We start from the raw sequence: 14,111 nt of genomic DNA, 5'->3' as shown, positions 1-14,111 counted from the left end.
CAGCCTGCAGCATTGGGTCGTGCAACGTTCATTCCCCTTTTTGCAACTTTTAAGTGTGCTTCGTGACTTTCAAAAGGGTGAATCTGCGTCAAAGGAGCAGTGGAAGGGAGGAGTTTCCTGCGCAGATTTTGTTAAAAAAGTATCTTTTGCTAAACTTCCCTCTGGAAGGCTGCATCTTCCCTAGGAAACCAGGTGTCTTAACCCATGTTAAATAAGATGCCAGCAGTTTATAGTTTTCACACTTGTTGGCAGATTGAGGGGTCACCTCGATCTTCTGGTTTGTGTGAAAACTACACAGTGCTTTGTCTTCCCTAGGATCTTACCTAACATGGATTAAGAACACACCTTGTTTCTTACTGAAGACACGGCCCACTGTCAGGAGACAGGGTACTGGGCTAGATGGACCATTGATCTGACCCAGTATGGCTGTTCTTATGTTCTTAACTGATGGAGCCCATTGGGTTAATAGACCTGTGGAACACGAGTCCCAAGCTTGGAAGGAGCGCTCTCTCCCTTCCGAATTCAGGAATCATGTTGACATTTTCACGAATTGTGTGTGTTATTCCTGAGCATGGGCATCTTACTGGGCTCTCCCAAGTTGCCTGTAGTAACTTTACTGGTTCTTAGTCCCCTTTTCTCCCTCAGTCGTAATCCAGACGACATGTCAAGCTTGTTGTCCCTCTGCTACCAACCAAGCTGGTCTTGTTAATCTCAGTGGGTTTCTTGGATTTAAAATAAAAAAAGAGAGAGAACAAAAAACCCACAAAATATTTTAAAAGGAAATTGTTGCATATTTTAATAGTTTTTTTTTACTCTGTTGTTTGTAGAAACCCTCTTAGAAGCTTGAAAATAAAAAATTCTTTCCCTAAATGGTTGTCTCTTTCCACTCAGCAAATGTCTCCAGTATGAAACCTTCTGTTTCTACAACCGCTTTCTTCCCAAAGTGATTGAATCCATAGTGATCTCCTTGCCCAGCAGTGAAATGCAGCCACGTCTGGGTGAGATACCACAACTTTTTAATGGCACACGGCAATGCTGCACAATGGGCAGCCCTGAAATGCAGCCACCTCTCAGCTGAGATACAGCAGCTGTTCAATGGCACACAGGAATCACTCATGCAGCGCTGAAATGCAGCCCCCTCTGTGTGGGGTGCTGCAGCTGTTTAACAGTTGCATAGCAACTGTATGCAAGTCAAAAGGTGAAGAATCATGGCTTGATTTGAAAATGGAAGGGGGTGGGGATTAGGGTGACAGAAGGTAATTTACTCATATTGGAATTAACCCAGACATCAGGATTAATTGAATCTTGAGTAGGATAGCGCCAGGAGCTCCTTACTGACCCTAAGCAAGGACCTTGGTTTTATGTTTCATTGGAAAGACTAAAGCCTATTCACCAGGGAATTGATAATGTTCTTCCTCTGGGTTTAAAAATAAAACTATATCTGGAGAGGTGAGTTGAATTAAAGGTCAGATCTGATAAAGTGCTAAAACGGGAAACCATTTTTACACAATGTCTGAGGCAGGTACATAGATTTTTGCTACATTTTCAGAAATTGTTCTCTTTCCGAGGACCCCCGTTGTCTGTTAAAATGACAGCTTTGTTCATGAAACAAAATAATTTTCTGTTACCTGTGAGAGTGGGGCTTCCAACTGATTTGTTTAAAAAATAATTACATGCTAATTAACACAGAAATTGGTGCAAAAATAATAATTTAGAATTTACCTTTCCAGTGACTTTTTTGTTTGGTTGGGGTTTTTTGTTTGTGTGGGTGTCTGTGATTCGATAGATTTAAATGTACAATTTTTACCATTCTCATGCCTCTTCCTAAAGGAATGGAGGAGCCAGTTGCTAGGGCATGGGATTGAGAGCCAGGACTCCTGGGTTCTATTCCAGGGTCTGCATCACAGTGCCACTGTAGGTAAGTCACTTGGTTGCTCTGTCCTCAGTTTCAGTCTTACCAACCTCAAGAGTTCAAAAAGCATGAGTCAGGCTTGAAAAATGAGGCGATTGGTTTAAAAATCAAGAGGGGTTGGTTGTGTTTAATAATAAAAGGGGGGTGGGATTTGCCTTCTGGGTTTTGAGCCAGCAGGAGGTCACATTTTCAAGCTTTTTCTCCTCAATCACAAGGACCAGAAACTTTTTTTTTTTTTTAAATGAAAGCTCAGATTCTCACTCAAATCACCTGGCTGCTGGAGCTGGGGCTTTAAGAAAAGCACCAGATATTGCAAGGATCCTGACAAAATCCTGAGAGTTTCAGCACTACAGGTTTTAGCTTGTTTGGGTCTCTCCGAAGGGATGGATGGGTCAGTTGATAGAGCCCAAGATTTTGAGGTAAGACTCCTGGCTGTGCATCACTGTGTGGTTCTAGGTAAGTGTGCCTCAATTTCTCTCTTGCCAAATTGGGCGCGTGCAGGGAATGATGCTGATCATTCTTGTTAAAGGGAGTTGCTTGGAACTTCAAAAAGCATCCACAGTCGGGGCCAGTTTCCCCCACAAGTGGGGGCACCCATAAGTGTCACAGTGGAAGCTCCTGGGGGCTTGTGTACTTTTGAAAATTCTTTACATTCCCAAAGGGGAGCTGTGCCCTGAACAAGCCACATCTATCCTACGAAAAGCCCTTCGCAAACAGATTCTTCTAAGATTTTCCTGGGTGTCTGCCTCTCGCTGTGCTGTCGGCCGAGGCCTCCCTTGTCAGGCAGCATCAGAGCGGGAAAAATGTCCGTGTTGTGTAGACAGTGTGACAGCAGGGTTTCAGTTGTCAAGAGCCCTAAGCTTTTAGTCAGTGGCAGCAGCTGCTGAGCAGCAGAGGTGGGTGGAGCAGCCTTGAGAGGGGTTTAGCTGAATTGCTTTTTTGCAAAGGCTTGTTTTGCTGGAGGAGTTAAATGCAGTCTGTTCATCGGGGCCCGATCCAGCACTTAGTCCCAATCAGGATTGGGTCCTTAAACAGCCCTGGGAAAACATCCATAATTTTAAAATTGTCCCAAACTGTCTTCCTCCGTAGCTGCAGGCTTCAATGCTGGTGTCTACATCTTAAAATTGGAGGGGGTGCAGAGAAGAGCCCCCAAAGCGATCTGAGGAGTGGAAAATAATGCTGTTCGGTGAAACGGTTTAAGAGTCCGGTTAGCTCACCAAAAAGAAAAGCAAACGGTGTCTTGTTTATGGCATAACCTCCTGGGCTGTAATGGGCCCGTCAGTCTAGTGCTGAAAGATCAAACAAGAACCAATGGCTGGAAGTTAAAGCCGGTCAAATTCCAAATAGAAATAAGGCAGGTTTTTAACGGGGAGGGAGATTGATCAGTATTACAAACTCCTAGGGAAGAGGTGGATTCTCCAGCTCCCAAAGCTTTCAAATCCAGACTGGCTGCCTTGCTGGCAGGTGCATTAGCCAAACAAGTTCTTGGGCTCAGCGGTAAATGCGTGAAATGCAATGGCTTCTGCTATACAGGAGGTCAGACCAGATAATGTAACGGTCCTTTCTGGCTTTAACCTCTGTGAATTCTACCTCCTGCATTACCCTGGTAAATGATTTCCTATTCCAGAGGCTTCAGCATCTATCCTGATGCAGGAAACAGAACCACGCCTCATCCCCTAGGTGCTGCGAACAGAGATGGATGGAGCCCTTGCTCCCTGTACTGGATAGTTCTTTTCCCCTCCTGCTTCCCTGAGATCCTGAGCTGTTGGACAGGAATGCCCCCTATTTGAGATTTGCCCAACTGGCAGTAGCTGAAGCTTGACACCCCCAGACTTGTTCTAGATGCAGCGGGACTGGACTGGCTTGGGCAGAGGGACGCACGACAGAAGGGTGTTACTGGCCAATCCAGGCTCCAGAGGGAGAGGCCGGCTCGTTTCCTTCTCTCCCGTCTAGTTTTAACCTCTGTGTCAATGTGGTTCTGTGCACAAATGAGACAGCAGAAATGACCCTTTCTAACACCCAACTGGGCTCCTGCCCATGCGTGCATTGGAGCCAAATCTGCTGCTTAGAGTGACAAACAAACTGCGGAGCCAGTGTAGCTACAGGAGAGTGAGCTGGAGTCTACTCCTGTCAGTTGCCCTTGTGCATTACCCTTGATAGCAATGGGGCCATGCAGGGGTTACGGGGGTATCGTTGGGGGGGGGGTGAGGCTGTGTGGAGTGTTGGGGGTAGGGCCGCAGCACAGGGGTTACTGAGGATAGAATGGTTAGTGATTGGGTTCCTGACACTGCAGGGAAGCTTTTAATAAAAATCCGAGTTTTATTATTGTTCCTGCCAGGTTTGAAAATCCCTGTCTTTAACAAAACAACTTCTGGGGCCAAAAATTAGAAGCAACAGGGTCTGGAGAGCAGCAGGGGACAGTCGACGCTAAAGCACAGGGCTGGGAGTCAGAACTCCTGAGTTCTACTCTCAGCTCTGGGTGGGTGGGGAGATCTAGTGTTTAGAGCAGGGGGGAATAGGCTAGCAGAGAGGACTCTGGGAGGGCAGTGTGGTCTAGTAGTGAGGAGATTGAACCAGGACTCCTGGGTCCTATTTCCAGCTCTGAGTGGGGGCGGGGTCCTAACAGTGTAGTAATAATTGGGCCTACCGCTCTTGGGAGTCTAACTGGGAAGTGGATAAAAGTTCATAAAGTGTCACAACAACCTATAACAACGAAGGCTGGTGGGAAAAGATGCAAAAGGGAGACAGACAGACAGAATTAGTCCAAACAAAAAAAACCTCCTGATACCACTCAAGGACTGTGTTATGATCATGCCCAGTAAACTACGGGAGTGTGGGACCAGATGTCAATGAAGTAAAAATTGGTATGTCAGAAATGAGGCTTAGTTGGGGAACAAAATCCTGAAGGGATGGGCTAGGCCACATGTCTCCCTTTGGGGGTCCTTAAAAAAAGCGATTTTGGGGGGAAATACGGTTGTGGAAGTGGGAGTCAGAGTGCAACAAGTGCTGAGGGAAAGGAGCAAACTTCATCATCATGGCTACCACCCCTGCCTGAGATGCACCGGGACACGACTGGGCCTTCCTTGTCCTGCTCCAAAGAGGGCCAGAGAGAGTGACCCAGACAACATCACCACCTGCACTGACTCCGGCTAAAGCCGGACCCCACCTGGGATGTGAGACTATTTCTTCACCTGCCCCCCTCCCCTCCACGGGTCCTTTTCCTTCCCTACCTTCTTCTCTTCCCTCCTGATGCCTTCTGGCAGAGCCTGCAAAGACTGTATATTTTGCAATGCCCTAAACAGCCCAGCGCTGGTACAAGTTAGCCAGGTCTCAGAGTGGCTGATCAGTCCCTGTGTGCCGCTGTTTCTCCAGCAGGGAGGTGGCAAGTGAGAGTCAACGGCAGAAGGAGAAGCTGCATCCCTTGCATCTTCTCTCCCCTCTTGCATGTGTTTAATGTGCAAATGCATTACCCACTTTTCTTTCTCTTCTGCATCTTTAATAAGAGGGCAAAGGGGTGTTTAATGGGCTGTTTGCTGGGGGACTAAGCAGGCTGATGGCTCTGGTTACCAAACCCCAAACCTTAATGTCAAATAGGGACAGGGTCACATTAACATCTTTCACTCTTTGGGACCTTCTATTCCATCTAGATTAACACAACAACCGTGAGACAGGGATTGAGCCAGGACTGGCTGTGTGACCTCGACCAAGGCCTTTGAACCCTGTGCCTCATTTTCCTCTTCTGGGGGTAACACATCTCTGCCTTGTTGGGCTGGTGTCAGTGAGCAAGCCCTGGAGGATGCCCTGGGCAGGTGAAGCAGACATGTTAGGCCCAGGCTGCTGGGAAGGGGTGTGGGTATCTCCACTCTCCAGTCCAGCTGTTGTTTCATTGTCCTAGCCAGTGATCCATGAAAGCAGCTGCAAATTACCTGTGTTCCACCTTGCAGCCCTTCCCCTCACCCCTGCCGTGTGGGTGGCAGCGAGTCACAGCGACCCAGGGTTTGGCTGCCTGGGGGTTAGCGCAAGGCCTAGAACCCAGCGCCTCTCCCACCCTGCCTGCATTAATCATAAATCCACCCATCTCTGGGGTGACCCAAACTCCCCCCTTGGGCAGCTGGTTTTCTTCCTGGCCCCCATGGGAGGAGATCGGTATCTCCCACCTCCTGGCGCTCAACAGCTAGGGCCACATGAGTGCAACAGGGCTCAGCCCTGCCAGACGTTCACCCCCTGCTTGCCTGGTTACAGATGGGCGGAGTTACGCCGGGGAGACCAAAGGTGGGAGGCTGCGTCCAGCTCTGGGGTACGGCACATCAACAATGGGAGGGGGTTCACTTTGTTGATAAAGAGCATCTCTCTGTCTGTGCCCTACCAGGGACTGGCATCTTTTTGAGTGGTGGGGAGGGGGCTGGGATGCAGGACTCCTGGGTTTTGTGCCCATTTCTGGGAGGAGAGGGTTGGGATGCAGGATTCTTGGGTGCGATTCCCTTAAAAACCGTTGGGAGTCTAATCTCTCCCCTCCCCTGCTCTCTGGTAACCTGACCCTGAGGAGTTGTTATTTTTAAACCTCCCATTGACCCAGATTATTTGTATTCTTCCAATTATTTTTAACTTCCCTGCAGGGAGCAATGAATCCAGCCAGAGCAAAGGGACCCGATGGCCATGGGCCTCTAAGCCCCAGGGACCCACTGCTTTCTGGACTGGCATAAAAGAGCCAAGATCCCTTTGCAGCCTGCACCCACAACCACCTGGAACCCAAGAGTCCTGGCTCCCAGAACCGCCCCCCCTCCCAAGCCTCTTTGCTGTTCTGCAATCAACGCTGCTGCAAGGTAAAGGTGCCCCGGCAGCCTGCTCGTGAGTAGGGTTTGCCATGACCCTGTTCCATGGGGATCTGGCTGGATGTGAGCGGGGGCTGGATTGGAGTCTGATCCCCTCCCAACTTTGCGTCTGTCCTGGATCCAACTGACACCGGATCAGACTGTGTGGCAGTCCCAGAAGAGGTACCCCAGGGACAAGTCAGCCCCTTGGCATGTCAGTGAGGGGCAGGGGTAGCTGGGAATGGGGAGGAAGGAGTGGGGAATGTTTCTATATGGAACAAGCCTGAAGAGGCACTGGGAGCCAGGACTCCTGGGTTCTATTCTGGGCTCTGGGAGGGGAGTGGGGTATAGTGGTTAGAGCAGGGGGGCGTGGGAGTCCAGATTCCTTGGTTCTTTACCATCCTCTGGAAAGGGAGATGGAGTCCAGTGGTTAGAGCAGGAGGCTGGAAATCAGTGGGACCGTGGGCATATCTTACCCTCTTGTGCCTCAGTTTCCCTATCTATAAAATAGCAATAAAGGCAAACCTGGCGAGTTGGGAGGCAAAATTAATCTCTGCAAAATGCTCTGAGATGTATCAATCTTGTAGGTAAACCTTCCCCACCCCACCCCATCCCAAACTGGGTAACCTGGCAGGAGGGGGAAGGAGTCTGGGAGCAGGGGATACAGGTTCCCTGCTAAGCAGGAAGAGGTAGGGGGGAGGATAGTGGGACACTATCCTTCCTAGGGGGAGGTGTCTAAATACTAGGAGGGAAATCTCATTATTGCCCTGAAGCAGCCCCCCCATGCTACTTGGGGGGAGCACTCCTGGGGTGTGTCCGTCCTTGTGTCACATACTTCCCCATCCCCTGTCTGGATTCTTGGGTGGGGAGGATCCCTAGTCTCAGCCAGGGAGTAACACTGACCAACTCGTGTGAGGATGGAGGAGGTACATTCTGCATCCCAGACACTGAATGACTGGGCCCCTGGACTCCCCCTTCCCTTGCCCTGAAACCCCATGCTCCCCCCCCCACAGCCCCCTCTATTCTGGGTCCCAGAAACCCCTCCCTCACCCTGGAGCACCCCCGGCACTCACTACAGTTTTGTCTTTCTCTCTGCCTAGGATCACCCCGCCGCATCCCCTGGTCAGATCGGGGAGTCCTGCACACCGGGATTGCAGGGGATGGCAGCTTGGAGCCCGATCCTGCTGCTGCTGCTGTGGGGCCAGTCGGCAGGTGGGTGCCGGGGGAATGGGGAGGCCAGTCAGACCCCCACCGGGAGATCGATGGAGGGAGAGGGGGTGTCATCAAATGGTCAGTGTGTGTCCCAGTGCCCTGCTTCCACCCTAACCACTAGACCAGTGGTTTTCAAACTCTGTATTGGTGATCCCTTTCACACAGCAAGCCTCCGAGTGTGACCCCCCCCCCCTTATGCATTAAAAAGGAGGGTAATTTAATAGGGGTTGTGAACCCTATGGAACTGACAGCTTGCAACCTCCCTGTAACCTTCTGAGGGCTCACGGTCCCCCAGTTTGAGAACCCCTGCACTAGCCCCCACTCCACTCCCAAAGCCAAGGATAGAACCTAGGAGTCCTGGCTGCAAGCCCCCATCCTCTAACCATTAGACCACCCTGCCATTTCTGGGCGGGCAGGAGGTTCCCCTTCCAGGCACAGACCAGCTGCCCTCACTTTGGGAACTGCACTCCTTTGTCTGGCTCCTGCTGACCAGGGCCCTTTCTCTCTCTTCTACAGCCGCCTGGCACTGGGCCCTGTGCCAGGCTCGCCCGCTGTCCGCTCACCACCCTGTGCTGGGTTTCTGGGAGCGGATCCGTGCAGGCACGGGTTGCGCCAGCCGGGGGCGCTCAGCCTCGGGCCGGGAGGTGCACGTGCTCATCCTGCGGGGGCTAGCGGGGAGGATGGGGGCCAGGCAGGTAGGTGGGAGGGAGTGTCCCTTCCCTGTCGTCTTCCAGCCTCACCCTGGGCCCCCCACCTCATCCCCCTTACCCCCTGCCCTCCATCCTGTGCCCTCTTCCTACTCCCTCCCCCAATTCCACCGTCTCACCCCCTGCGCTCCACCCTGCCCCCTTCCGTCCATCTTCCTGGTCTCTGTCCTTCACCCTGTGCGCCCCAAGTTGCCCCTTCCCTCTGCCCCACCCCACCCCCTCACTCCCTACCTTCTACCTTGGCCCTCTCACACCTCCTCACTCCCAGCCCTCCACCCTGTGCCCCCCAACCTGCCCCTTTTCTCTGCCCCACCCCCTCACTCTGCTCTCCACCCTGCCTCTCCCACAACTCTCACCCCTGCCCTCCACCCTGCCCCTTCCCTCCGCTCCACCCCCTGGCCCCCTTCCCTCCAACTTGTGCCTCCTGCCCCTACCCCAACCCTCCTCACTCCCTCCCCCCACCCTGTACCCCCACCCTGCCCCGTTCCCTCTGCCCTACCCCCTCACTTCCTGCCCTTCATCTTGTACTCCCACCCTGCCTCCTGCCCCTCCACTCTGTACCCCACAGTCTTGCCCCCTGCCCTGCATCCCACATGCCTCCCCTCCAGTCTGTGCTCCATGCCCCCTGCCCCAATCCTGTCCCCAGCCCCCAGCTACATAGTCCTGCTTCCTGTCCCTGCCATCCCCATCCCAACCCCACTGCCTCACCCCTGCCCCCACCACACTGTGCCTCCCTATAGCCACCCCTCCCACTCTTTGGTGCCCCAGCCCCTCAGCCGGCCACATGCCTGCCCTGTGCCCCCCACACCTCCCCTCCCCCACAGCCCCCACACCTTTCCCTGCACCTCCAGCCCCATGGCCTTGCCCCCTCCCCTATGTGTCTGAAGCTCCTAATGCAGGGTCCTTTGCTCCCTCCTAGGTGAGCCTAGAACTGGGCCCAGCGCCCCACGGCAGAGCCCCTATCTTTGTGCTCAGCTCCCAAGCGCCCGTGGTCTGGAGCCTCCAAACGGCCCAAATGGCTCTTGGGGAGCAATGGACCTTCCAGGTGAGGGTAGGGGCAGCTATGGGGCTTGGGTGAGGGTGCCTGTGGGAGGGGAAGGGGGGTAGGAGGGCTGGGAGGGGAGGGCAGGGACATCGGGGCAGCTGGGGGAGGGTGGGGCAAGCAGTGAGGGTGGAGGAAGCATGGGAGGCTTGGGGCAGGTGGGGAGTGGAGCTGGCACAGGTGTGGGGGGAAGTTTGGGGCCAGCAATTGAAAATGGGGAGGGCTGTGGTGGATGGTGGGGGGCTGGAGGTAGCTGTGGCAGGGGCAGGTGAGCAGTGGGGGTGGAGGGGTGGGAAGGGGGGGCTGGAGGTCACTTTTCTGTACTGGAGCTGGAGCAGGGTCCCTGGATGGGACAGTGGGTGCAGAGGGGCAGGGTGGAGGCTGGGGACCTGGGAGCATTTGGAGGCAGAGGAGTTTGGGCCCAGGGGCAGCGAGAGGAGTGGGGTGGGTGGAGCAGGGCTGGGTGGGAGAGGGGCTCTCAGGCCCAGGAGCAGCAGGGGTTGGGGGGTTCTGGCCAGGGGGCAGTGGGGATAGGGGCACAGGTTGGGAGGCCGAGGTACTGATGGTTGGAGGATCCTCCCCTCGGCAGTTAGCCCTGGGGCTAGGAGGTGTGAGGAACCCAGGAGTCCTGTGGGGGCTGGGAGCGATGGGGAGCTGTGGTGGGAGTGGGGGGTATGTGGCACCCCACTGGGGGATGGGATGTCCATTCCCCAGGTGACCTCTCACTTTTATGCCCCCCCCCTACAGGTCTCCCCGGGCTCCAGAGTCTCGGCCCTGGGGGGTGTCTCTGTCACTGAGACCCGGCTGCCCCAGACCCCCCGAGGGCTCCTGCGCTGGGCGCATGAGGAGCACGGCGGGGTCAGCTCCCTGGCTGCGTATTGGGGCGTCAACACGGTCTATGTGCGGCTGGGAGATGGTATGGGGGGCTGGGGATTGAACCCCCGTGTCAGTGTGGGGAGGGATTCAGGGTGGCTAGGGATCAGATCCTCATGTCAATAGCGGGAGGAAACCCAGGGGGGCTGGGTATTGGACCCCTGTGTCAATGGGGGGAGGGGACCCAGGGGGCTGGGGATTGGACTCCATGTCAGTGCGGGAGGGGACCTTGGGGATCGGACCTCAGCCCCATGTACCTGAGGGAGGGAATCCCAGGGAGATATTGGGGGATCTACCCTAGGAATCCTGCATTCCTTAAGGGACCTCCGGGGTTAACCCCGCAACCTCCCCAGCCCCTCTGCATTCTCGCTACCAGATGGGGTCTCGCCAGGTGCCTGCAAACCTCGCAGGAACTTCTTCTCCCCGACCCACTTTGCCTCTGACGTCCAACCACGGCCCTTGCGGGGCTGCCTGACCTCTGACCCCCCATGGGACCCCGAAGTTCACGTCATCCTCTCCAAAGGAGCCAGGCCCCGGTATGAACCGTATATCAGAGCATCCTCCGGGGCTGGAATAGTGGGGGGCTGCGGGTCGGGATTGAGGGGCACCAGCAGAGCTGGGGGGCAGTGGGGAGCCCAGGGCTGGGATAGCGGGGGAGGGGAGGACAGCTGCGCATCAGGATTGAGGGGCACCAGCAAAACTGAGGGGTGGGGGGGAGCCCACAACAAGGACAGAGGGGGCTTTGGGTCAAAATAGAGGGCCACTGGCAGAGCTGGAGGGCTCTCCACCCCTGTTGCTGCTCAGCCCCATGGCAGGAAATGCCCAGCCTAGCTGATGTTGGGGGCGGGGGGTCCTGCCGTGTCTCCAGGCCCCCAGCACATCTCACTGTGGAGCTCCAAGCGCCCCAAGGCTGCTGCTCCCCCCGGCTGGAGCTGATCGTGGTGCTGAAGAGCGAGGGCGCCACCAGCTGGCTGGTCCGAATCCACCACATGGCTGGGCGACTGCGAGTCCTGGTAAGAGAGGGGCTCCCTGGGGATGGGAGAGGGGTTACAGGGGCCAGGAACAGCCCCCCCATGCACAGAGGCTGCTCCCCCTGACCCCTCCCCACCATCAGTCTCTCCCCCATGACCCTGACCCTTTGGCCTGATGCCCCCCGACATCTTCGGAGCCCTCATGACCTTTAACCTCTGATACGGCTTCTCCTCCCGCCTCAACCCCCTCTGGCCTGGTGCCCCCCTGTTGCCATGGTGAACCCAGGAGTCCTGGTGCCCAGCCCGGCTCCGCTGGTTCCAAGCCCTCTAACTCCTGACTCCATGGCTGGGGTGGAGTTGCCCCCCTCTGGAACTCCCCAGCCCCTCCTTGTGCTGACACCTTGTTCACCTGGAGTTGCTCCTTTGTATAGCATTGCCCATGATGCCCTGCTCCAGCCTCAGCCTGATCACCCTGAGATGGAGCACGGTCCGGGTTGGCCTTGGGCTCTGTCACTCTGCCCTGCCCTCCCTTTCCTTACAGGCATCCCACAAGGTCTCGGTCAGCTGCACAGAACCAGAACCAGACCTGGCTCTGAGCAGCAGCATGTCCCTGGGCCTGGCCTATGCCAGCGACCCCATGGCCTGGGCAATGGAGCAGGGGCTGCCTGGGGTCACATCTTACACGGAGGCCGAGCAGGTGAATAGGTTCCTGGTCATCGTGGGGCTGGATGGTAGGTGACTCCTTCGGGGGCAGGGAATGGGCACAGGGTGCAATGCCACGAGAGGGCCATTAGGGGGCCCTCCTGACTCAGACCCTGCCCTGCCCCCAGTGCAGGGGGAGCTGCAGTTCTGCCCTGTGGCCCCCGCTCCCGAGGCACAGCCAGACCCTTGGTGGCCCCCAGTGGTTGGAGAGGCTCATGCCCCAGATGATGCCCTCACGGCTGGCATGTCTGTCCTTCCCAGGGCACCGTCACATCCCAATCCCCAGTGCCATGGTGAAAGGGGAGAAATATGGGGGACTAGGACATAGAGCTGGGCAGTTCTCAATCCAGCCAGCAGGGGGCAGAGTTGCTCGCTCTCTCTCTCTCTCTCTCTCACACACACATCCCCTCACCCTGTTCTTCAGCCCTATTCAACCCACATTGGCCCTGTTTCCTTCTTCCCCTCTACCCCCTCACTCTGTTTTCTCCTGCTAGGGGACCCCAAGGCTCCCCACCCCTCCATTCCACCCCCTAGACCGGCCAAGATCTCCCCAATGATCTGGGAAAGGAGCCGAGCGGCGCCAGGAGGCAGGAGCGCTGTGGGGCTGGCGGGAGCTCTGTCTGTGGCGTGTCTGAGCGAGAGGGTGGTAGCTCATGTCAACAAGGACATGCTCCAGGTGAGGAATTCCCTTGTGTAAACAATTCCTTCAGTGCGGCACTAGGGGGCGCTGTGCTGCAGTGAGTTCCGTGGGGGCTCAGCAGGGGGCGCTCTGCCCTCACAATCAGTGCTGGTCCCAGTGCGGCACTAGGGGGCGCTGTGCTGCAGGGAGTTCCGTGGGGGCTCAGCAGGGGGCGCTCTGCCCTCACAATCAGTGCTGGTCCCAGTGCGGCACTAGGGGGCGCTGTGCTGCAGGGAGTTCCGTGGGGGCTCAGCAGGGGGCGCTCTGCCCTCACAATCAGTGCTGGTCCCAGTGCGGCACTAGGGGGCGCTGTGCTGCAGGGAGTTCCGTGGGGGCTCAGCAGGGGGCGCTCTGCCCTCACAATCAGTGCTGGTCCCAGTGCGGCACTAGGGGGCGCTGTGCTGCAGGGAGTTCCGTGGGGGCTCAGCAGGGGGCGCTCTGCCCTCACAATCAGTGCTGGTCCCAGTGCGGCACTAGGGGGCGCTGTGCTGCAGGGAGTTCCGTGGGGGCTCAGCAGGGGGCGCTCTGCCCTCACAATCAGTGCTGGTCCCAGTGCGGCACTAGGGGGCGCTGTGCTGCAGGGAGTTCCGTGGGGGCTCAGCAGGGGGTGCTCACCGCTCGCAGTCAGTGCCGGCTGTATCCGTCTCATAGTCTCCCTCACCTGCCTCGGCCAGGCTGCCAGACTCTCCCCAGCCCGAGTGACCCTGCGGGACCCCAGCTGTGCAGCCCAGTCCAATGGCACCCACTTCCTGCTGGAGTCCTCCCTGGCCGGCTGCGGCGCCCTGCGCATCCCAGCCCTAGGCCCCACCTCGGGCATCGTGCGGTACCAGAACGCGGTGAGCTGTGGTATAGAGGGGACAATGAGGGGCTGAGTGTGAATGGGAGGGGGTAGATGTGAAGTGAAAGTGTCTGGGGGTCTGCAAAGGGGATAGTGTGTTAAGGGAGTCGAGGGGACCAGGACAGGGTCAATGGGGGCTGGACGGGGCTGGAGGAGCGGGAGAAGTGTGGACGACTGGGAACGGGAAGGCTGGGGTTAATGGGGTCTCGTCTGACGCTCTCATGTTTCTGATTGTGCCAATTGCTCCCCACCCCTCCCCCCAGGTGGTGCTCCGGGGCAGCGGGCCAGGGGTAGCGCTTGGGGGTTCCCCACTCCCGGCGAGACAGGCTGAAGATAGCTCGGAGTCCATTGAGGTGGGCAAGGG

General features: G+C 56.3%; 1 protein-coding gene across 4 annotated transcripts in view; it reads left to right on the top strand.

The window, feature by feature from the left end:
* MAP2K7 (mitogen-activated protein kinase kinase 7) overlaps nucleotides 1-14,111 on the top strand; it is a 68,963-nt gene that overhangs the window by 53,751 nt on the left and 1,101 nt on the right. Inside the window, exons 1-12 of one of the 4 annotated variants that reach the window (XM_077838860.1) lie at nucleotides 5,612-5,721; nucleotides 6,529-6,735; nucleotides 7,824-7,935; nucleotides 8,452-8,630; nucleotides 9,562-9,687; nucleotides 10,432-10,600; nucleotides 10,934-11,093; nucleotides 11,426-11,570; nucleotides 12,070-12,259; nucleotides 12,725-12,906; nucleotides 13,584-13,745; nucleotides 14,011-14,100. In XM_077838860.1, coding sequence (XP_077694986.1) covers nucleotides 7,884-7,935; nucleotides 8,452-8,630; nucleotides 9,562-9,687; nucleotides 10,432-10,600; nucleotides 10,934-11,093; nucleotides 11,426-11,570; nucleotides 12,070-12,259; nucleotides 12,725-12,906; nucleotides 13,584-13,745; nucleotides 14,011-14,100 — 1,455 coding nt within the window. In that variant the 5' untranslated portion in view covers nucleotides 5,612-5,721; nucleotides 6,529-6,735; nucleotides 7,824-7,883. Of the gene's footprint in view, nucleotides 1-5,611; nucleotides 5,722-6,528; nucleotides 6,736-7,823; nucleotides 7,936-8,451; nucleotides 8,631-9,561; nucleotides 9,688-10,431; nucleotides 10,601-10,782; nucleotides 11,094-11,425; nucleotides 11,571-12,069; nucleotides 12,260-12,724; nucleotides 12,907-13,583; nucleotides 13,746-14,010; nucleotides 14,101-14,111 lie in introns of those variants that run through there. The other 3 variants (XM_077838865.1, XM_077838864.1, XM_077838863.1) reach the window with 3 other exon arrangements.

Source organism: Eretmochelys imbricata, chromosome 20 (genome assembly GCF_965152235.1).
Source record: "Eretmochelys imbricata isolate rEreImb1 chromosome 20, rEreImb1.hap1, whole genome shotgun sequence".
In the NCBI taxonomy this organism is placed as follows: domain Eukaryota; kingdom Metazoa; phylum Chordata; order Testudines; family Cheloniidae; genus Eretmochelys; species Eretmochelys imbricata.
The sequence above is the reverse complement of the archived record's forward strand: the minus strand, read 5'-3'. Positions and strand labels throughout refer to the sequence as shown.